The following is a 22,784-nucleotide window of genomic DNA, read 5'->3' as shown; positions in this document are numbered from 1 at the left end:
GTTTTTTTTATCAAATGTACAGGATCAATTTTCAACTTCATTCTAAGTAGAATTCCTGGACAAGAATTTGGGCGTTGTATATGTTATTTTTTCCTTTTAAAAAATATTATACTGATTATATCTGCTTAGTTTATAATATTGATGATTTTGCAATGTTGCCTATACAACATAATTTGTAGAGATTAAACCAAAAACTGTTCCATCACTCAGGTTCAGCAAGTTCCTCCAAAAATTCAAGCTCAGATTATCATAATAAACAAACCAATTAAATGTAACATAAACTTTCAAAAATTAAATACAGAGGTGCAACCCAAAGGCCCTAAGAAAGGAAGAGACAATCTTTATAAAAAAAACAATGTGTAGGAACTAACCATCCTAATTTAAATAAGCTGCAGCAAGGATTGAGTTGGAGAAGGAAAAACTAAAGCATTCACTACAACAATAAGTAAATTACATCTCTACATAGGACAAAATCACAATAGACAACCTCACATCTCAATATAGAAAGAATAAAAATCATGTAGTGCAAAAGGGAACTTATAGGAACTGCTACATATCTACAGGAAGAAATGGAGTTTGTCTTTGTCTTATACTTCATTCAGTCACACTGCATAATTTAGGAAAATCAGTCATCAAACAAGGAACTCGTTGTGCAAATGAATGCATTTATTTTCCACTGGTCAAAAGATAATACCAGATTAGAAGAATGATGTGGTTAAAAATTACCAGAGAAACGAGTGTCCTTGACACCGACTTCAACTCCTACAATTTTCCTGTGAATTGCCAAGTACTGGAGTTTGTGCTAGAAGGAGGAAGCAATTCATTCAAGATATCTTCAAAAATGTTGTCTTGATTAGATATGCAGCTAATACTATCAGCAATATCCATAGCACTGTCTTGAGTCTGAGGGCCAACGCTGTGAAGATTAGAACTAGAAGGTGCCATGCTGCAATTTCTGCTTACTGCTGTAGCCTCGATTTCAGAAGACTGACAACCAATCAACTGAGTGTTGGAAGCACTGGTATCACCCGGTAAGCCCATAAGAACATCCACATGTGGCAGAGACAGATTGTCTGTAACACTTAAAACTGTCTCTAAGCTGCTTGAACTGGCAGGAATCAGGCTGCTGCCAAGAAAGTTCGAAGGGGTAGAACTTTGTTCGTCGGCCAATATCAGCACATCATTTGAATCCGGGGGTGCAAGGCTGTTATCGCTGCATGACGCCATTGACCCGATTGGAAGACCCAAAGGAGTTGCTATACCATTATTATGCCCATTATTTTGAGAGATAGGGCATGTACTTTCACTAGTAGAGTCAACACAGTCAAGTGAGTTTGGAGGAGGTTGGTCTTTATTACTCATAACTGCTCTTACTCCAGTATCTGAGCCATTACTATTGACCAATATCCTAGACTCTGCAAGACTGCCACTGCTGCCAGCTTTACTTTCGATATTTTTGCTTGGGCTGGAAAATATGTTGTTGTTGTGCCGTATAATTTTAGCCTTCCTATTTGAAGGATAATTAATAAATAAGAGAACGGAATAGCAAAGTTATCAAAATTCAGAAAAATACAAGCCTTTGCTCATACCTAATCTGTCTAGGGTTGGTGGCAGCTACTCGCGGCTTTGGCATTCCTTCACAAAAGAAAAAAACAAATAGTCATCTTTAATTTTACTTGGTTCAAATAACACAAATGCAAAACAAGTTACTCCGAGATGAAAGGCGTTGCTTCTTGTGTCAGATATTGAAATCATGTTTTCACAACCATATAAAACATGAGAATGTTCTAACTCAAGCATAATGGAAAAATGCAGAGTGCCGGAGCCAATATCTGAGTTACATGAGCTAAATAACATCATATTCCGTTCAGCACAGTGCTTAAGTTGAGAGCACAAACCAGATAAAGAAGGATTGCGGTTACGGCTGCGCCTGCGGCTGCTCCTCTCAGCCTTAACCGAAGCAATTATGGAATCCGCTGATGGCCCCAAACCCTTTCTTCCAATCAGCTTGACACCAACCTTCTCAAGGTAATTTAGCCTAGTCTCATCACCTCCCCTTACCTCTCTCAGCTCGAGGGCTTGTTGCTTAGGTAGCAGTGTGTAAACATGAAACTCCTGCTGCTGATTAAAATGAGAGTGAAGTTGCTCAAAAAGTAACTTGTTAGAAAATTGCTGATCCGGTTTCTTTCTGTGTCCACCAAATGTAACCCTCAAAATAGCCATAGGATCAGCATTTTTTCTACTAAATAGCAAGGCAAAACTGCCAAATTCCACATCAGGCTGCCTGAATAAATCTGCAAGAATAGAAGCACATGTGTGTGCATTTTGTGATGGAATCTTCTCAGCTTTTATTTTTGATGCTCTAACTTTAGTATATTGAGCCATATTGGCAGCTTCTCTGAACCCACTAAGCAAAGCGCCATGCATGGTTGCTGGATAACGCCGATTGGTAGCTTCGCCAGCAAAGAAAAGTCTCCCGTCCCCCACACTTTCTGCTAAAATATCATAATCATCTCCTGATGCCCCAACTGAAACATTCGAGTAAGAACCACAACTTAAGGGGTCACCTCCCCATCTTGTACAGACAGTTTGAATAGGATCTGGGACTTCAATGCCTTGTGGCTCGTATATGTCTGCATGAAAGAGGCTAGAGATTATGCTAGAGCACATCGCAAGCTTGAACTAGGATAGATTACATAACTCCCGAGTCCTGAAGAACATGTTTTAGCTTTTCAAATAAAATCTAATTCAAAAACCTCAATCTTTATGCTCATAGATCCTCATTTCTGTTCATGATTTATAGGAGTTGGTATATGTTATTATTTGCTTCTTATCAATGTTGCAGAATTGTACAGTAAATAAGTAATCAAACACAAAGACAAATTAAAGTGGAACATTTGGTGTATTTATATGTTCTTGCCACCAAACACCTGCTCAAATTAAACTACCACATTAGAAGTATTGTGCAAGAGATATGGAATCAGATGGTGACTAAGGACCTTGACCAGGTAAATGTAAATCTGCTTTGTTAAAATGTAAACGATGTGTAACCAACATTAGTTGCAGAAGACTGTTTTCAGAGACAAAACAAAGGTCATAAATCAATGCATAAAACAACACTAATCAGAAACATATAGTAGTCCTACATCCACAACCATGTTCGAGATCTTCTAGTTAGAGTGGTACCCCTCATAACCAAGCAAGCAAGTAAAAAACCATATTATGCCCCAAAAAGGCAAAGATTTATTCATAAGCATTCATCTTAAGAAAGAGAAAAGCGTAACAGTTTGAACCTCTTAGAATCCGAAGCACTCTTTGCACAGAATCAGTAGGATCTGCAGTCTCAAACCGGTACGCAGCTTCTCCTGCTACTAAAGCTATCAAAAGTGGACCACCAGCAACGGTTGCATAGCTATAGAAAAGAAAGAACTCTCCTCGACGGCTAGGATGATCAGAGAGATGGCCAAATGTATCTAGATCAGTCCCCCAAAATGCATGGGGAAAGAGCAACGCAACCTTGTTTAACAAGCCAAATCCCAGTCTCCTTATCGCATCAAGCTTCCTCTGAGGCAACTCAGGGATAAACTCAATAGACCGACTTTTCAGAACCCCCAGGGGTACCGTGCAAAGAACCATATCACCCTCATAAACTTGGCCTCCACCAACAACAACCTGCACCCCATCACTGCCATAACGGATGGCCTGGACAATTTTGTCATAATGAATAGTAACGTTCTCCAATAATGCCTGAACCAGTCTTCCATTTCCACCAGGAAGAAAGCAATGGTCCCCTCCCATATCATATGGATCATCTTGATCCCAAAAGGCTAATGAAAGCCTAGACAGCAGACTGGCGTTTGCATATTCCAAGTTTGCGAGATGCCAGTTAAATAAGTTCATTTCCTCTTCATCTAAGGGATCCCTGAACGTCTCCAAAGCAGCCCCAAGAGACACATCCTGCGAAACCTCCCCCATTAACTGCCTGTTTTTACTTAATTTGTCTAAAAGCTGATTGAAACCAGCCTCTACTTTCCGATCTGATACAGGATCAACAGGTGTCCCATCCACTCTATATAGAGGGCACTTATCCCTCACCTTATGAAGTGAGAACGACAACTGCCTAGCCAGAATCCCAAGTGGATTCCCCAGAGTGCCTGTTAGCACACTCCCCCCCAAATCCACAGCTGCTACCCTATTGTTACCTTCTAATTTCTTTGTATACACTCTCCCTCCAGCACGCTTCCTACCCTCTAAGACTGTAACCTTAAAACCAAAAGCCATCAACTGCCTTGCAGCAGCCAAGCCCGCAAGCCCAGCCCCAACCACTATCACACTTGGTTGTTTCGGGTCAACCAGAATCCTCTCCTTTATTCCAGGCGCCACCCCAAAGTTAATATACCCGTGTGTAACTAAGTAACCATAAGCCCTATCCAATAGTGCCCCAAAATGCTTTGGCACAATGTCCACAAACATTTCCTTCGTTATCCAACTCGACACATTCTCACGCCACTTAGTAATTATATGATTCCTAATCAATATATAGTTAACCTGTTCTATTCCTCCCACCACGGAAACAACCCCATAATCTATTTCCTCATCAGTAAGCGAATCAGCCGGGAATCCGGATGTAAGCGCAGTCAATGCCTCAGCAGTGGCATCCTTATTTATCACGATGATCTCATCAGACATGTCGTCCACACTTTTCTTTGCCGGAGTAGCATAATTTGAACTGGATCCATGTTTCTTCGACGCTAGACTGCCTCGGCTATGCAGCCTAGTCCTAATAACCTGGCCTGAACTAGAACTTTCCAAAGAAGCCCCTGTAGTACTCACGCCGCTATTGAGAGACAGAGAAGACAGCCTTACATGGTTTTGGTGTGGTGTCAGGTTCCGGGGCCGGCCTCGCCTTTTGCCTTTGGGTATCGCCACAAAAAGAAAGTGATCATGGACTGAATTGGCATCTGAAGTAGGGTTTTGCACAATGTTGGGATTCAAATTGGAGTGACGAGCTGCGGTGGGGTTAGAGCTTGAAGGAATGGGAGGAAGGGCGGATTGGAGAGAAGCATCGACCTGATTAGAGGTTGGCGAATTAGAGTTTTGGCTTGATGAATCCATGAAAAGGTTTGCAGTCATAAAATCAAAAAATCAGTTGCAGAGAAACGCCATGGGAGGGAGAGTTTTGGGCATTACCCTTATTGGGAGAGCGTAATTGAAATTTAGGAAATTAGGGCGGTTTTCATTTGGAAGGGAATTGCAGTATTTTAACATTTTTATTTTTTTAGACTATCTATTTTTGATATTCTTATAAAATATTTTTTTTAATGATTAAACGAACATAGAATTAAAGGCCGTGCTACGGAGAATTCGAACTCAAGATATTTGATCTCAGACAATTATTAATTTCGCTATTACTTGGCCAACTCACACACACATAAAATATCTTTACTTTTGTTGGTAGGTGATGACAAGATCTTTGCGAATATCAGCAAAAACATCGGGGAGGCATGTGGTTTCATTTGCAATTTTGCAGTGTACTACACTCATATTTGATAAATCTCAGTGAAATTTTTTATTTTTCGATAAGTGGAGATATGCGTGTCGTCGACATCACATGAAGTCAAGAAGATAAAGAGACTTGAAACCTTTTTGGAGACAATGTATTTATTGGGTAGGATTATTCGAAAAAATGATGGATTGTTTTTAACAAAAGGGCATATCAATTGGAAGAGCCATATGATCTTATCTTAACCATTGAACTAATTGCTTCTTACTAAGTTGTAGTAGTATGATTTAACAAAGTAGAATTTGGGAAAACATATAAGAAATTGAAAATAATGAGATGATCTTGAAGAGATTTTAGAAATAATGAGAATAACATGAGAAAGATGATGATTTTAATGTACGAATGAAATGGAGAAAATATTTTTGAATTATTTAAAAAAGAATATCGGTATATTTTTATAACTGAAAAATGGTCAATTTGAAGGTCACTTGTATGGTCAATGTGTCTGCTACACGTGTCGCACATTTGGCCGAGATGGGTGCGCGTGCATTACACGCTGTCACGTCAGAGCATGCCTTCGTGTTGATTTCTCAGCCTCCATCGTGGACCGACTCCAACGTATCACGTAGGGGCATAACACTGCTTTTGTGGATATGGATACCCTAACTATATCGCCACACTTTGGTGATTACTATTTTTATAAAGCAATAATGAAACTTGCATATTTTCTCCAAACTCCAAACTATAATCTACCGTTAGATTTAAAGATTTAATGTTAATAAATGACAAATAACGTCAATTAAAAATGTCAACATAAGTTAATAGTCCAGATCATGGTTTGAAATTTGCATTCGATTACGTCTCTTTTAAAAGCGTGCATCATTGTAGTATTCAAATTAGTTTAGCCGAAGACTAAGTTATAAGAGAAATTTTTTGTCTTGCTAAATTGTTTTCAACTCCATTTAAAATGATTTATATTTTGTCATTACTTGCCAATTAATCATATTTTTAACTCAAATGACAATTTTGAGATTTTTGACCTGGACTTTTCATCTATGTGTCATCATCTTCTTCTAATTTTTGGTTTTAACACACTCCCTCTTAAATTTAATCTGGCATAGAATTCGAAATTTAACTACAAGGTACAACACCGCAATGCATGGACTGGAGGAATTGACGTCTATACCCTTATGGCTCGATCTCACTCGTTTTCCATAATCAAATAGTCTTATTATTGAAAATTCTAAAATCAAATTTCGGAAACAATTTATTTGCAGAAATTAAACCAATAATCTGAGCTATTTCTTCAAGCTATAATTTGACAGATCCAGTAAGCATGTTTTCTCTTCCATTATTGCGTCTCTCTGTGTATATGAGTGTATACATACATACATACACCCAGCTGTATCTAACTTCTAATGCTTCCGATTTTCAGTTAATCTCAAGAATTTGGAATCTGATATTCTTCAATTTCTAGGAGCTGTAATTTAGCTGATTTGAATTGAGATGTCAATCTTCGACGGGCTCCCCATTCCGAAAGATAAATCGGTGAGTTTTTCTCCCGGTGTGTACGTTTAGCTTATTTATGTGTGTTTTAAGTGTAGCTTAGTTGCCATTTCGTTTATGCTTTAATTAGTGATGTAAAATTGTATCAATTGGGCGCTGGATTGACTTATTATGATCATTTCGTATGCACTGGTAGCTTCCTACGGTCAAAATGCTTTTAGTTCTCTGGATAATTTAGAAAAAATGGTAGAAAAATGTTTGGTAGTTTGATAGCGCCTCACTTGATTGGGGTTTTGGATCAATGTGCTCTTTAGCTTCTTATTTGATTTCATATTTTGCATCAATTAAATTTAATCTTTAGTGAGTCCTTGAAGTGGTGATTTATGAGTTTCCAAGTTTGGACTATACAATGCCTCTAAATAAATACTCCTGTACTGTTATGGCTAAAGTAGTTGGGACTCCACTGTCAATTTCCTCATTTCCCAGATTCTATTGAAGACATGTAACACTAGACAGTTACTGTTAACACATAAGATTTTCACTACTTCGTACACCTAGTGATAAATATATAGTGTGATTCCCGCTACAGAAGTGTAGCAACTGGAGAATTTTTCTGCTTTGGCCCCTTTGTTATGTGTATTTTATTCGTGGTGACTTTATTTCCATCACAATGTTGAAAGAAGTGGCTTTACTAGCAAACTTTTCTAGCTGAAAACTGAACTGCCATATTCTGATTTCGTAAATGGAAAACGTCATTAGTAGATTGGATGGATGCTTTTGCACATATTGGTACAATAGATAGCTACAGATTCTTAGCTTCAATTTGTATTTAACTGATTTTGGATTGGGCAAACAAGATCTTCATGCGATTGGACACACTCACACACATGTAGCTCTTTATCGCGCATGGAGGCTGGTGTCCATGTAACTTAACTTTATAGTTCACTAACTTCAGTTCAGGGAGAAGATTGCAACCTGACCACACATTGTAGAATTACCTAAAAGTTACTCATTTATTGAGTATTGACTATTTGATTATCAGCGCCTGACTTGCTGGCTTCTTTATCCTCTGCGTGTCCTGTATAAGTAGCTACCAGGGTACTTTTTTAATCACTTATATTGAAAAATTGAAGAACTCCATATGCACATCTTTGTGTTGACACTACTATCCATTCTGATCTTAGATAGCATATTAGTTATTTACGAAAATTATAAGTTTTCCTGTCTCTTTTCTCCCCAAGTTCCTACTTTTTGGAGTTTTTTTCTCCAAGTTTTTTGTCATCTAGGACATCTCATGCTGTATTGATGATGCATCAGCATTACAACAATTATGTTTGGGCTGCTGAAAGTCTAACTTATTATTGTGCCATGGTATTTGCAGTTTTTAAAGGAAGAACTTTCTAGAATAGATGAAAGTTGGGCAGCAGCGCGCTTTGATTCATTACCTCATGTTGTGCACATTTTAACATCCAAAGACCGTGAAGGGGAAGTGAAGGTCTTAAAGGAGCAAAGTGATATCATTGAAGAAGTTGTTGATGAAGTTGTTCATGCATATCATAGTGGCTTTAACAAAGCAATTCAAAATTATTCTCAGGTTTCTCTATAGTTATTTTTCTGGGTTCCATAATCCATCTATTTATATTTGTGATAGCTTTTTGGAGGTTGTTAGAGCATTTGCGAAGTAGGGTCTATGAAGCAATGTTTAAGTATCATATGGTCTAAGGAAGTTTAGATCATATTGCAATTCATCGGCCTTTACCTATGACCTATGTATACCAATGATGTTCCTTTCTATGCTGTATTACTTTTATGGACTTAAATAATGCATATTGTATGTTCTTTTTTTCTTGTTTCTTAATCGCCAACCTGAAATAAGAGAAAATATGTGTGGCAAGCTGTAGGACATCTTGCCAAAATGGATCTTTTACACGATCACTTCTGATTTACCCTTATTCTATTATAAATATTGAATTCATGCAAATGAAATTTATGCAAGAACTGCAGTCTACTTTTGTGGGACTTAATATAAACTGCTAACCCTATTGATCTGAGGCACTGGATCCTTCTTTCTGTCCCATTCTCTCTCTTTTGCCTTTACTCTTTGGTGGCATGATTACCCTTGGACTAGCCATATAGTTTTCAGGTATGCTTAGAGTTATAACTAAAATATCTCGGTCCTTCAGATTTTGCGCTTGTTCAGTGAATCTGCTCAAAGCCTTGGGGAATTGAAGGTTGATTTAGCTCAAGCAAAGAAACTTCTCGGTGCCCATAATAAACAATTGCATCAGTTGTGGTACCGGTCTGTTACTTTGCGGCACATAATCTCATTATTAGACCAAGTTGAAGGCATAGCTAAGGTCAGTATGTTCTTTTGACATAGTATTTTGTTTCAGACAGAAACATAAATGTTTTTTTTTTCATTGTGTTAGCTCCAGTTTGCTGATGGGGGATGATTATAAAGCTTTTTTTTTTCATGGATTTTTAATTCTATTCTGCGATGTTTTCAAACTTATAGGTCCCAGCTCGTATTGAAGAGCTTATTGCTGAAAAGAAGTTTTATGCGGCAGTACAATTACATGTCCATTCAAGCTTAATGCTTGAGAGAGAGGGCCTCCAAGCGGTTGGTTTCTTTTTTCTATTTTTATGCAAGTTTTGTTAGTTTCCTTTTAATAAACATAATGAATTGAAAGGAAATGTTTTGAGAAGTGATTATTCTTATTGATATTGTGAAGCCGATACATCATACAACAGACTTACTGAAGAATCCTACTTGTTAATTTGTTAAGTCTTTTGTTGGTTGATATAAGGTCTACTGTAGTTGTTGTTCTTTTCCAACCTTGCATCTGTTAGAGTTGTAGCCTATGACTTAACTAGAATTTTTTTATCATTTTTTACTGAACACCACAGTTTGTCCTCTATTTCCAAAATTTCAACTTCTGGTTCAACTTGAGAGCAAAAAGGTGGTATCTCTAATAAGGCAGTATCTGATGGCTGATGATCTCCTCGGGTTTAGGTGGGTGCTCTTCAAGATGTACGGACAGAATTGACGAAACTGCGAGGAGCCTTTTTCTATAAAGTTTTGGAAGATCTACATTCTCATCTCTACAATAAGGGTGAATACAGGTAATTATCAATCTATTTCGTAGAAAGTAAACCTCTAGACATGCAAAGCCTTTTCCGTGCTTGGTTACTACTATCACCGTGCTAGTAAACGTTAGAGTGGTGGCTGATGGCATATTGCATTACATGTTTGAAGAGCCTTTCCTCTGAGAACCTATGTAATTCGACAACCTATCATTTTTTCTCTTTTTAAGCACATTTTATATATGATGCTTAACCACGATAAATTTGGGGATAGCTGTTATGGTTAACATTTATGTGCTTCACAACTTGAGGGAGTTTGCATTTTATTTTTGTTGGCTTTTTTTCATTTTGCTTTTGTACATGTAAGTAGCTTTGTTTTAAAAGGTTTGCCTTTTTCTTTGTGTTCTTTTCTTTTTGGTATATTGCTGGATCATCTTATTCTTAATTCCAACTTTCCTTGTGGCAGCTCAGATGTCTCAAGTATGCTTGAAAGTGATGGTGCAATTCCAACTGCTACAGCTACGTCTTCCATGAATTATTCACACTCTCTCTCACGAAGAACCAGGTTGCTGAAAGGAGATGGGGATGGAGTGTATAGGCCCAGTTCAGTTGATGGGAGGTGAGATAGTCTTAGTAATCATTTTTGCTTTTTAAATATCGACCTGGCAAGAATTATGTTCGACCATGAGATATCTTATATCAATCACATTATTTAGTTTGTGTCTGCAAATTCAGTTTGATTTCTCTTTCAAATTGGATATTGTGGTAAATGTGATTCTTATGGTATGAAGTGAGCTATTTATATTCTGCATATCCTGTATGTTGCAACAAATTTGAGCTTCTTTCTTCTGATAATAAAAGAATTATGGGCAGAACAATACATAAACGTGTCAGCTAGTCAGTTAGCAGTCTTAAGAAAAACCTGTTACTGGTTAGTAAACAACAGAAATGAAATGATTAAAAAGCACAAAGAAAATAATTTTACTAAAGAGATTTTTTTTATCTTCATCTAGTTTAATACTCATCGGTAAAAGAAAAAATCTTGCATCTCCTTCCCGATAATGCATTCGTTTTTCAGCTTTCTTAATTCTTTACATTTATACACATTAACATATTGAGTATGTATACATCCGATTTGACTAGATGAGGATGTCCACCAAGTAGGAACTTTTTCAACGAATTCTCAATTAGTCAATCCTCTTTATTGTCTTGATGATGTTCCAAACTAAAATGTTTATGTATAAGATGTCTTAGGGTGTTTGTCAGACTCAGTCTTTTCTCTGTGTTCAATGCCAGACCCCAGCTCTCGCTGGGCGATGCATCTTTTTTTAAATTATTACTAATATTATCATATCTAAGTAATTCTAGTTATGATTCTGAAATCCGAATTGAATTTTCCCAAGGCAGATGTCAGAGTTTATGCAATAATTATCCCTTCTTCTGAGATTTGTCTCCTTTCTGCTTGTTAGTTCATCATATGATGGGCACAATGAGGATGGCACCTTGGATATGCATGATGATACTGCACCTAATGGGTATACTCCTACAGTGAAGGCTAATGGTGGTGATGCAAGAATATTTTCTCGACAAATTCCAGTGTGGCTATCAGATTCTACTCCTGATGAATTTGTCGTATGCTTCCATTCTTACAGTAAAATTGCTCTTGAACTTAAATTGGTTCTTTATGCCTATAAGGTCAATTGCATGGTATTTGATGCAGGAAGCAATGAGAAAGAGTGATGCTCCAGTGCATGTAAAGTATTTGCAGACTCTGGTCGAGTGCCTTTCCATGCTTGGAAAAGTTTCTGCAGCTGGTGCTATTATATGGTATGCTGTCAAGTTTGAATCCCATAGGATTTGATATACTTGTGTTTGAATAGACTTGCATTATTTCAGTATAGTTCTACATTGTGGATGCTACCCACTAGTGTAAATAGTCAAATCCTACAGATATATTCCTTGTAACGTCTTATCCTAGCAGTTAGATATCTTGTTTCGTTTCTTCATTACGTAGATATATGCAGAAGTATAGAGCTATTTCTTCAGCATTCTTCTGTTGTCAGTTTTTTGCAATGTTTTTTGAATCTTGAGAAACAGGGAGTTCACTTGATAACCTCTATATACCAAGATTTTAGTAGTATACATGAAAAACTACCCCTAGAGTCATTTTTTTTAATTATTGGAAGTCATACTATAGGGACTATGAAGCTCCAGGGCTATTTAACTTCGGTAAATGAAGGTGTGACTGGAATAGGATTTTTGTATGAATACTTTCTTTTTGATGTGCTTATTAAGTCATTTCATTTTTTGTTAAAGTACACTTCGTTAGTTTTTCTACTTATTTTCTGCTCTGTTCTCATGTCTCCATGGTCATAGCCAGCGGTTACGCTCAACAATCCATGATATCATTACTGCCAAAATCAAAGCACAGGTAGGACGTGTCAGTAGGCAAAGGCATGGTCTGGGCCACACTGCCTCGCCTACAGTCACAGGTCTACACTATCTAAAGGGCCAGCTGGAGCACCACTTAGCAAAACAAAAACGTCAAAATGGGATATCGCCAAATGGAGCTTTAGCTGTGAGCCCTGTCTCTCATGTAATGTCTCCTTCGGGAACAGCCCAAATTTCAACACGGGACCTACTTGATTCTATTCTGGACACAGTTGTTCGGATATTCGGTATGTTATTGCTATAAAAATATCTGTAAGTTATATACTCATGTACTCTTTGCTGTTATCTTCGTATTCTTGATGGTGGAACAATTATTCAGAAAATCATGTTATTGTTGGAGAGTTACTTGAGTCAAAATCTTCACAGCAACTTAATATGAACACACCAAAAACAATGGCTGCTGACGTCAGTTGGAGCAATGACTCTGATGTTTCTAATGATACTGGAGGCTTTAGTGTTGGTTTTTCCTTAAATGTTCTACAGGTTTTCACTTAATGACCCTTTTTGTGTTTCAACCTCATGCTACTCAGAAAGTTGTGAGTTTTCCCTAATATTTTCCCAAATGACTGTAGAGTGAGTGCCAGCAACTTATATGTGAGATCCTACGAGCAACACCCGATGCTACATCTGCAGATGCTGCTGTACAAACAGCCAGACTTGCCAGCAAAAACCCTTCTAAAGACAAGAGGCAAGGGCATTCCATGTTCTTTCACTTTTGTGCACCGTTCAGCTTGTTCATGTGCTTAGTATCATTTTCTTTTACTTCTACATTTGGGTTTCATGTGAACAACGTTTTCAACGCGATTGATACTGATGTTCGTATTATTTTCTTTGTTTCCGCAATGCACTCATTTTAATCCCCATATGATGATGATATTTTTACTTGAATTTCACATTATATATGCAATTAATCTATAGATGAAAAGGATCCAGTGAGAATGGTAAATATTGGTGAGAGGTGAGAATAATTCAGTCCTTAGACTACAGAGATTTACTATGGATGCATCTTGTTTGAATGCAATTAGGAGTGAAAATTCTATGTTTGTTCATTGATTTTATGCGTTTATTCGTTTTTATCATTTCTACAACAAATCTAATTTTCACAAAGTCCCTTGGTTGGGATCCAGTGAGAGAATTTTATGTTTGAAATGAATATATGCACAAACATGAATTATACACGCACAATAACAAGTTCCATGGACCCGAGATGAACAAATTAATACAACACATGGACAACCATATTCAACTAATGTAGTTTTAACATTGGTTTGTTCATCTCGTTTCATGGATTTGTTCATGTATTCTCATTCGTCATGGAAGAAGCTCTATATATTATCTATATAGACGTGGGTTAATGTAAAAACTCAATTTTATCCTGAAAACTAAGAACACTAAAAACATTGCAATTAACGCATAAAATCACTGCATTCAGAGTGAACTTTACTACACTCACAGAAAATGAAATTAAATGAAAATTCCGCCCCTTATGGGATTCGAATACTGGTGTTGCACTCATCAAGCAAGAAGATGCCACCGTAGATCTCCATGATTGATGGTTCTCCGTTCTTATTTTAAATATGACTTCTCATTTCAAGTTTTGAACCTCTTCCTGTGCTATATACATGTATGTAAATATATATATTTCTGCATCTGATGCCATGACTGATTTGGACGTCGATATTAAAATTCTGTTTTCACCATATATATTCCATGCTGCTGGCATGACAAGTTTGGTGACATCGATAAGTGTTTGGAAGGGTAATGAATGGAGTATATAGAGAACTGTTGATGAAATTAGTATTTTGCAAGAGGATGGCTCTTCTGCAGATTTTTCCATTGACAAGAACTGCTTTAGTTGGGAAGGCATTATCACACTGGAATGATAGCCTTCCCTGCATCATTTTGATGATATACATTAATCAGTTTTTTTACTGTTTGAACTTGTACTCCGATACAAGTTAGTTGGGAAGGCATTATCATATTGTCTATAGAATAAGGTAATTAACCCTTTTTACATCAATTTGGTTACAGAGATGGATCAGAAGATGGACTTACTTTTGCATTTCGGTTCACTGATGCTAGTACTTCCACTCCTAATCAAGGTAAGAGAAATATGTTTCATGCCTACCACCAACCTCACCCCTTGAGGTAGCCAAGCGGCAAGTGGTACTTTATTGATTACACATACGATGTCAGCCTGGGCATCACCTTTCAATGGCTTGACAGTATGAAAAATCAGTTGGAAATGTTATCATATTTATATAAATACATGTTCTCTCATTGAGCAATAACCATTTTGCCAAAAAAAAATAAATAAATCAACCAACAGCGTGTCTTCCTAAGGAACCTAGTCTTGATGACGTCTTCTTTTTTATTTAAATATTGTGTGGAACACAATCATTTTCTAAAATTTTATCCCGCAACCCTCCTAAAGGAAATGGTTAGTTGCATTTTAAATCATCATGTTTCCCCCAATTTACTGATTCAACACAGTTTTATACTCCCTCGGTCCCTAAAAAATAGTCCATTTTTGCCGTTTCGGTATGTACACAAAAATTAGTACTTTTCCAATTATAGAGACTACCCCACAACATATCAATTTATTTATCCTTTCTCACACATGGCCCACCAGTTTCTTCACTCACATTACATTTATTAATCATTACTAACACTGACCCCCTAATTTGGGACCCTTTTTCAACTCACAAGCGCCAACTATTTTTTATTAAAACTCGTGCCGCACCCCATTAGGCCTATTAATTGGGGACGGAGGGAGTGAGTTGCGATGTCGACAACTTAACAAGTAACAGCAAAATTAAATTTCTCTATAATTTTAATAATTGGACACAATTGCAGTGAATGGATGTTTACTTTTCATATATTAAATGCAATCATTCTTCAGGCATTTATCCTTGCAATTTATTATAACGTTGTCTTAAATTTGGCCAAAGGTCATATATATAATTTTGTCATTGAATTAAATAGCATAAATTCGTAGGGTCTGACCTTAATCGCCAAGGATGGAGAAGACCAAATGTAGTCCAAGAAGGTTATGGAACTGGTGCCGTGCTACCAGAGCAAGGGATATACTTAGCAGCATCAGTATACAGGCCTGTAGTTCAGGTATGGATAGAGTGCAATCAAAGGAAAGTAATGCTCGTCTGTTCTCCTGGTCACATGACTAAAATGCAGAATTTAATTTCCTTTTTCTGCCCTTACTTGCAGTTTACAGAAAAAGTTGCATCCATGCTTCCTCAAAAGTTCTCCCAACTTGGGTGAGCACATTCAGCTCCAATTTCTAAATCAGCAGCACATGACATGCAGTGTATAATTGCTTAGAATAATATTAACTTAGAAATTACCCTAAGCATATATAAGCCTCAGATATACTCTTGATCCCTTTTAGATTTCGGTGACATACCATTAGTCAGCTCTACAACTTCTTAATACGTTGGTTGTGAAAGTGAAACTATCAAATATCTTTAGCGATGTTGTATTGAATAAAAATAAGGGGATTTTGTGTATATGTTGTCAGACCTTGGAGGTCTTAGGTTTGCTGTTCTTGCAAAAAGTCATTTGTCAGGAGATCTTGGTTATCTCAAGTTCAACCTATCAGTTCCTTTATAAACCATTCTCTGTCACTCACGATCGAGATTATCATGAAATAGCTGCTTGGTCGTTGAGAAAACTGATATTTTCATATTTTGAAATAGTCACAATATGATTAGGAGTCTAGGACTTGGTGATGTTGCTGCCCACTGTAAGTATTGGGGTGTGTAGTTAATGAAAATCGTGGGACAAAATTAAGTTTGGTTCTGGATTCCCCCGAAAAGTAACAGTTTCAAGGCTGTATGCTTCTACAGCTGGTGAGACTTTTAATTGAACATAGCTGGAATGATTTAGAACTGTAGTATTTCATCTTAAATAGCAAAGTTTGATTGGAAGAACACAGTATCTTCTTGATATTTAGTTGAGATACTCCTGTTAGGAAAATGATGAATTTTATTCCCCACCCTTGATTTTGTCATGATTTCTCCTTTTCCATGAAATGATTATTTCTCCATCAATTGTTTCCCATAACCTTTTCCTTTACTGAATTTCATGATCTACCCCATATATGATTCAGCACGAGTGAATCTTTTGAAGATGTTTGTCTTTCTGTTTCCGCTCCTATTATATCTATCCATCCTTTCTTAATGCATCTTTATGTTGACCATCTATCCACTAATGAATGGATTATGCAGAAATGATGGATTGCTTGCCTTCACAGAGAACTTTGTGAAGGATCACTTTTTGCCAACTATGTTTGTAGATTATCGGAAAAGCGTACAGCAAGCCATATCAAGCAAGTCTACGAACTATTGTCTTTTTGCCTGGTTATTGATGAATGCATTTAGTTTCATTATTTCCTAACACCTTACGTCCATTTTTGTAATATGGATTGAAGTGGATCAAGTTCGAGTTTGATTTCATCAACAGTAATATACTAATAGATCTCATGCATTGTCTGTTTGTGGCTGTCTGCTAAGTAAGTGCCTGCATATGATGACTCCAGTGATTGTTTGATTCTAGCTGAGCTGCTCATTAAACTGTGTTGATGCAGACTGACACAAATCTAGTAATTTATAAGCAGTAATTACAGAGGTATAATAATACTCCCTCCGTCCCATTAAAAATGACAAATTTCCTAAATGAAAACAACATCATCTCTACTTTTTTCTCTTTCTTATTTAATTCTTTACTTAACTCACAAAACAACACTACATAGAATCCTATGCTGAAAAGCAAATGTTTCATATTTAATGGGACGGAGGGAGTAATATCTATGAAATTTAGTACGCCATCTTCTTCTTGTTCGAATTTAGGCCGAGGCTCTTTCAATTACGCATGCATTCAACATAATTATATGCCTTTCAGTAGCTTTATTTATTTTTTACAAAGTCCCACGTATATATTTACATTTGCCTCATTGTAGCAGATAGACTTAGATAAATTATAGTTTATTGCCTGAATTGATTCTGTAGCAATAGGGTGGAATTGGATGTATAAAAGGTGCAATGGGTAAATATGGTGCTCAATTTAAGTATCTAATTCTGGTGTATTTGCAGTTTTGCTAATCACGGATCATGTACTGATAATTTCATTAGCATACCCTCAAAATCTGATTTTGGGTCTCTTCTATAAACAGGTCCAGCTGCATTCAGGCCACGAGCTAATGTAGCTGTGTCATACACTCCATCAATTGGAAAAGGACGACCTGTTTTACAAGGATTATTAGCTATCGATTGCTTAGCAAAAGAGGTATATTCGTGTTTTTGCCATTTGTTGAGAAGAGAAATAAGCGCTCTCTTTGTGCTCAACCTTTACATGATTTATTTAGGTTCTTGGGTGGGCTCAAGCTATGCCAAAGTTTGCTGGTGAGTTAATAAACTATGTCCAGACATTCCTGGAAAGAACGTATGAAAGATGTCGAACGTCATATATGGAGGTATGTTTGTTACTTTATCCTCTTTTTTTCTTCTTCTCATTTCACCCAGTCATATTTTTTAAGCTCATTTAAGTATTTTCAAATAAAGGGAGCATCACTAAAATTTCTTTCTCGTTGTACTGTTCCTTGTTTCTCTTGATGATATGTTGCTTTCTGCAACTTTATCACTCTTGAATTGTGTGCTTGGTAAATCTGGGAGCTGATACTTGAAGAACTTGGACTATTCCTTAAAACAAATTAACTATATCTGTATGAGAACTAAGTAATGCCTTTAAATTCAACCTCCAGGACTAGTGACTTCTTTCTGGGTCTCTGCTTGGTGGCTACCTTTCTCGATGGTGAATATGCCACCGTAGTTATTTACTAGATTTCAATGGAAGATGTTATACCAGCCTTTACCTGTAAATTCTTAATGTGCATACCATTTGAAGCTCTAAGCTTTAGGAACTTCGTAATGATGGAAACTGAAAGGAATTGTTGGTATGATGTAAGTTTGTAAAGAGAAGGGTTAACCTCTACAGGGCACAGGCTCTACTATGAAGCTTAACATTTGATATTCTACTGGATACAACTCCTATTCTATTTGTTTTCACTTTGAAATAATAATCTCTTTTTTGGTTAAAATATCAGGCAGTTCTGGAGAAGCAAAGTTACATGCTTATTGGGAGACATGACGTAGATAATCTCTTGCGACTTGATCCATCCAGTACATGTTTGCCAAATTCATTAGATGATGGAATCCTAGAAACCAATGATTTGGATGCTGGATCAATTGGAGTAGAAATGGAACTAAGTGATATACTACTGAATCTGAGACCTATTAAGCAGGTATTCATGCCCTTATGAAAATAGAAGCCATTTTGACACATCTAATCTTTGTTTTGCACCTTGTTTTACTCTGGTTAATTTCTGCAGGAAAACCTAATACGCGAGGATAACAAACTTATCTTATTAGCTTCATTGAGCGATTCATTGGAATATGTTGCAGATTCCATAGAAAGGTAACTTTATGTATCTTATTTTTATCATGGTCGATTTGGTTGATTCTTGTAGCTATCTTCTTTCATGATCGAATCTTGCTCAAGAAAGAGTTTTGAAATTGTTTTATATAGTCCTGAAAAGATGTGTTTTTAAGTTTTTAGCTCAATTTTCTAGATTGTCAATTAACATATTGGATGACTGGTCCCTGTGATTGTCTGTTGTTTTGATAAAAGTCTTAAAGTAATGTTAGAAATTAGAATGCACTTTCTGAAACAATGGCCCATGACCTAGTTTTCTGTTGTCCAACTATTTTGGACCGATTGGAAAGTATCAGGTATGTGCAAAAATGAAACATGTAAATACTTCAGTATAATTCTTTCTCATGTAGGCTAGGGAAATCATCTTCAAAAGCTTATAATCACGTAGAAGAAAATGAACCGCATCATTCTAGAACAAGCAGTTTGCCTCCAAAAGATCTTGAATCATTTGCTGAAGACTACAGAAAACTGGCTATTGATTGCCTTAAAGTTCTACGAATAGAGATGCAGTTGGAGACAATTTTTCATTTGCAGGTACGTGAAATTTGTGTACATATTCTACCAAAAAGTTGATAAGGTGATGACGCCTCACTGGAAAACTGTACTTCATACAAAATAACTCTTGCTGCAAAATGCGAACTGTTATAGGAGATGACAAAGAGGGAGTATTTGGATGACCAAGATGCAGAGGAGCCAGACGATTTTGTTATATCATTAACTTCCCAGGTGAATTCTCATCTTTAGAGCATTGTGCTGGTTAGCTTTGGCTTAACCTTGTGATCTGGTGAAAATGCTTTGGCTAAACCTAGTGCTCCATTTTTTCATGTTGACGTCATTCCCCTGCAGTCATGACAATTATATAGAACATTCCTTGAAAGTTAAAACATATACTCCCTCGGTCCCTTATAACTTATAAGTGCTCCCATTTTACCATTTTAGTTTGTCCCTAAAAAAGTGTTCCTTTTCCACTTCAGTAAACTACCAATCACTAACCCCTTATGTTTTACCCTCACTATATCAACTTATTTACAAGCCCACAAATCATCAACAAAATTACCTAACATCTACAATAAAGTACAATACCCTTATAATAAACGCGGGCCCCTTTTTACATTCATCTACACACTTACCTAGTGTTTAGTAAAATTTAAAACCCGTTGTGAAAAGTATGGGAACACTTATAAGAGACAGAGGGAGTATTTCTCTTATGCATTCTATTTTTTAAAAATATATAACTAAAATTGAGTTTCTTGTTTGCATAACTTTATACCTCAGCTATTGAGTTAATTGGCTTGATTAACTTTCCTTGATATTGACAAGGTTGGTGTAGCATGATTGGAATTTATGTCAAAAGAGTTGATCTTTTTGTAAATATTCTTTGACACGGCTCTTTATTTTGGGGATTCTGTTCCTTAGACATTGCACTGTCTGCAGATGAATTAGTGTATTGTTTTGAAGACTTATTTACCAATATACAAGGCCTCTGTGAGATACCCTGATTGGTCACGCACGTGAATGTTCAATGACCTGATTAAGAGGGAGTTCGTTTATAAATTTACACCGGCCCCTACCATATAAATCTTCAGCTACCCAATAATAAACTAACTTATTAAGGGCCTCAGATTACTATACCTTTCGTCTCCTAAGGAAAAGAACAACTAAGTTATTATGCCTATGTCCTTTATCATCATGCTTCAGATTAGTAATATTTAAGCACTATGAAATTCATCAAAAAGAATTGGGTTCCCTAACACTTGCCTTGTATCTTTTCTTATTATCTTTGGTCTCTTTATTTGTACATGGTTTAGGCTTCTATTCGTTAAACCGTGAAATAATAAAATATAACTGGCGTATTTGTCATGTGGCCTGATCAATCTTGCAAAATAATCGTACAAATACTGAAGCTTAAATTTATGCGATCCAGATAACACGCCGAGATGAGGAAATGGCACCATTTGTTGCGGATGTGAAACGAAATTACATATTTGGAGGGATATGCCCCATTGCCGCCAATTGGTCTATAAAGGTTTGCTTATAATTGTGCTGGGTATTAAGAAATTGCACCGGAAAGACTGGTCATTTTTATGTTTGTGAGGAAAATAATTGTTCCCACTCAGGCTTTGGCTGAAATGAAGTCTATCAACCTCTTTGGCGTTCAGCAGATTTGCCGTAACTCAATTGCGTTGGAACAGGTCCGTGGTCTTTTTCACTCTTCCTCTCTTTGATCTCTATCCCTTTCCTCCAGCTCTTCCACTACTTCTGGGGTCTCTTAAAAAATCCTTCTCATGAATATGAACATCTAAGTCTAATAGTTTAGATTGTTAATTGTTATGCAAACAAGTCCTGAAGCATGGGTTGGAAGAATGAAATTTCAATGTTAATCTGTCAATATTATTACATGCATTTTATGTGAATAATAGCTGTTATAGGTTTTCAATAAAAACATCACTGTCATAATGTCTGGTTCTGTGCCATAATTTGTTTGAAGTTTTCTGTTTTTCTATTTCATTTCTAGATACAAAGTATTTTAGTCAACTTTTTTGCTAACACTTCTTGTAGTCAGAGATATACAACTTGCAGCAACAATTGTTTGAGAACTTCTCTTTTCCCATGTTCAAATCTTTTTAGCAAAATGAAGAGATGTGCGTGATAAGGGGGCATTTCTTATTTGACTTAGGCATATGGTTTTCTCACCCTTATGGAATGAGCACCAGTGTGAGAACTTGTAAAACATAGTAGTAATTAGTAACATAATACGCTCAAGCTATTGTGCTTGAATTTTCATTTCGCTTTTCTATATTTTTGTGGTGATTGGAGGTGGTGTGGGCCTAATGGAAATAACACTATTTTCTGTTCCAAACGCATTGCACGGGTTATCATGACAAGGACAACTGCTAATATTTCTGAGCTTCATCAGGCTTTGGCTGCTGTATCTTCAATTGAAAGTGAAGTCGTACAAATGAGATTAGATCGTGTTCGGACATACTATGAATTACTAAACATGCCCTTCGAGGTTAACTATCTGATACTACTGATTTCAATTTCTACCTTATTTCTGTATTTACTTTCTTTCCCACAAATAATCATGTTTCGTTGACAATTTGTCTTGTGTTTTCTCCAGGCATTGCTTGCATTTATCCAAGAGCACGAAGATCTTTTCTCAGCTGCAGAGTGAGTTATCTTTACAAGTTCAAAATTGCCACAAATCCCAATTATACTATCCCTCATTCATAACCAAACATTTTGTCTGGCAGGTACCTAAATCTGCTAAAAGTCTTCGTCCCAGGGAGGGAAATTCCCGAGGACGCTCATGATCGCCTGGCACAGATTTTGCCTAGTTGAAAGTTGGAAAATTTGTGAGCCGTTCTCGCCCTCGCATCTGCAGTGTTAGTATACATATTGCCAGATTCGCTATTTTTGAGTGATTCTTTCAATTAGACAAATATCAGAGCCTCCCTAGGTCTTTTCTTTCTTCATTTATGTACATTCAATTTTGTATCCTTGGGTTTTGTTTGGCATCAACTCAGATTTTGTTGACAGTACAGTATATATGGAGTTATCAATGCTTATTTACATTACATATACGTACATTCTAAAATTTGTTTGTTTTAACTTTTTTACTAATTGTCCCTTTAAAGGAGAGCTAACTCACTCTCTAGTTGCTAACTTTAACTAATTTAAGACCATAGAATTTTAGAAATCTAGTGGTCTAAAATTTGCTACGTGTAATTTT

The 22,784-nt window shown here is 36.6% G+C and overlaps 2 protein-coding genes across 6 annotated transcripts; one reads left to right on the top strand and one right to left on the bottom strand.

The window, feature by feature from the left end:
• Positions 1-228: 228 nt before the first annotated feature.
• On the bottom strand, positions 229-5,214 carry LOC125214209 (protein FLOWERING LOCUS D). 2 transcript variants are annotated; one of them, XM_048115130.1, is made up of 5 exons: positions 3,294-5,214; positions 1,899-2,633; positions 1,590-1,635; positions 727-1,507; positions 229-607 (listed from the first exon to the last, which is right to left on the bottom strand). In XM_048115130.1, the coding sequence occupies exons 1-4, from the start codon at positions 5,131-5,133 to the stop codon at positions 763-765; spliced, it is 3,366 nt and encodes a 1,121-aa protein (XP_047971087.1). In that variant the 5' UTR covers positions 5,134-5,214; the 3' UTR covers positions 229-607; positions 727-762. The 2 variants fall into 2 exon arrangements, with proteins under 2 accessions (XP_047971087.1, XP_047971088.1); XM_048115131.1 differs by lacking the exon at positions 229-607 and having other exon boundaries at positions 1,236-1,503.
• Positions 5,215-6,738: 1,524 nt separating this feature from the next.
• On the top strand, positions 6,739-22,635 carry LOC125214415 (exocyst complex component SEC8). 4 transcript variants are annotated; one of them, XM_048115434.1, is made up of 27 exons: positions 6,739-6,833; positions 6,939-7,051; positions 8,391-8,603; positions 9,193-9,366; positions 9,525-9,629; positions 10,023-10,132; positions 10,560-10,712; positions 11,563-11,725; positions 11,814-11,920; positions 12,470-12,771; positions 12,864-13,027; positions 13,117-13,232; positions 14,576-14,646; positions 15,543-15,667; positions 15,770-15,819; positions 16,789-16,889; positions 17,733-17,845; positions 17,925-18,032; positions 18,663-18,860; positions 18,948-19,033; positions 19,402-19,585; positions 19,700-19,777; positions 20,976-21,077; positions 21,169-21,243; positions 21,969-22,064; positions 22,173-22,222; positions 22,306-22,635. In XM_048115434.1, the coding sequence occupies exons 2-27, from the start codon at positions 7,010-7,012 to the stop codon at positions 22,391-22,393; spliced, it is 3,174 nt and encodes a 1,057-aa protein (XP_047971391.1). In that variant the 5' UTR covers positions 6,739-6,833; positions 6,939-7,009; the 3' UTR covers positions 22,394-22,635. The 4 variants fall into 4 exon arrangements, with proteins under 4 accessions (XP_047971391.1, XP_047971392.1, XP_047971389.1 ...); XM_048115435.1 differs by having other exon boundaries at positions 6,815-6,833; positions 6,981-7,051; XM_048115432.1 differs by lacking the exon at positions 6,739-6,833 and having other exon boundaries at positions 6,850-7,051.
• Positions 22,636-22,784: the final 149 nt, after the last annotated feature.

Source organism: Salvia hispanica, chromosome 3 (genome assembly GCF_023119035.1).
Source record: "Salvia hispanica cultivar TCC Black 2014 chromosome 3, UniMelb_Shisp_WGS_1.0, whole genome shotgun sequence".
NCBI lineage: Eukaryota > Viridiplantae > Streptophyta > Magnoliopsida > Lamiales > Lamiaceae > Salvia > Salvia hispanica.
The sequence above is the reverse complement of the archived record's forward strand: the minus strand, read 5'-3'. Positions and strand labels throughout refer to the sequence as shown.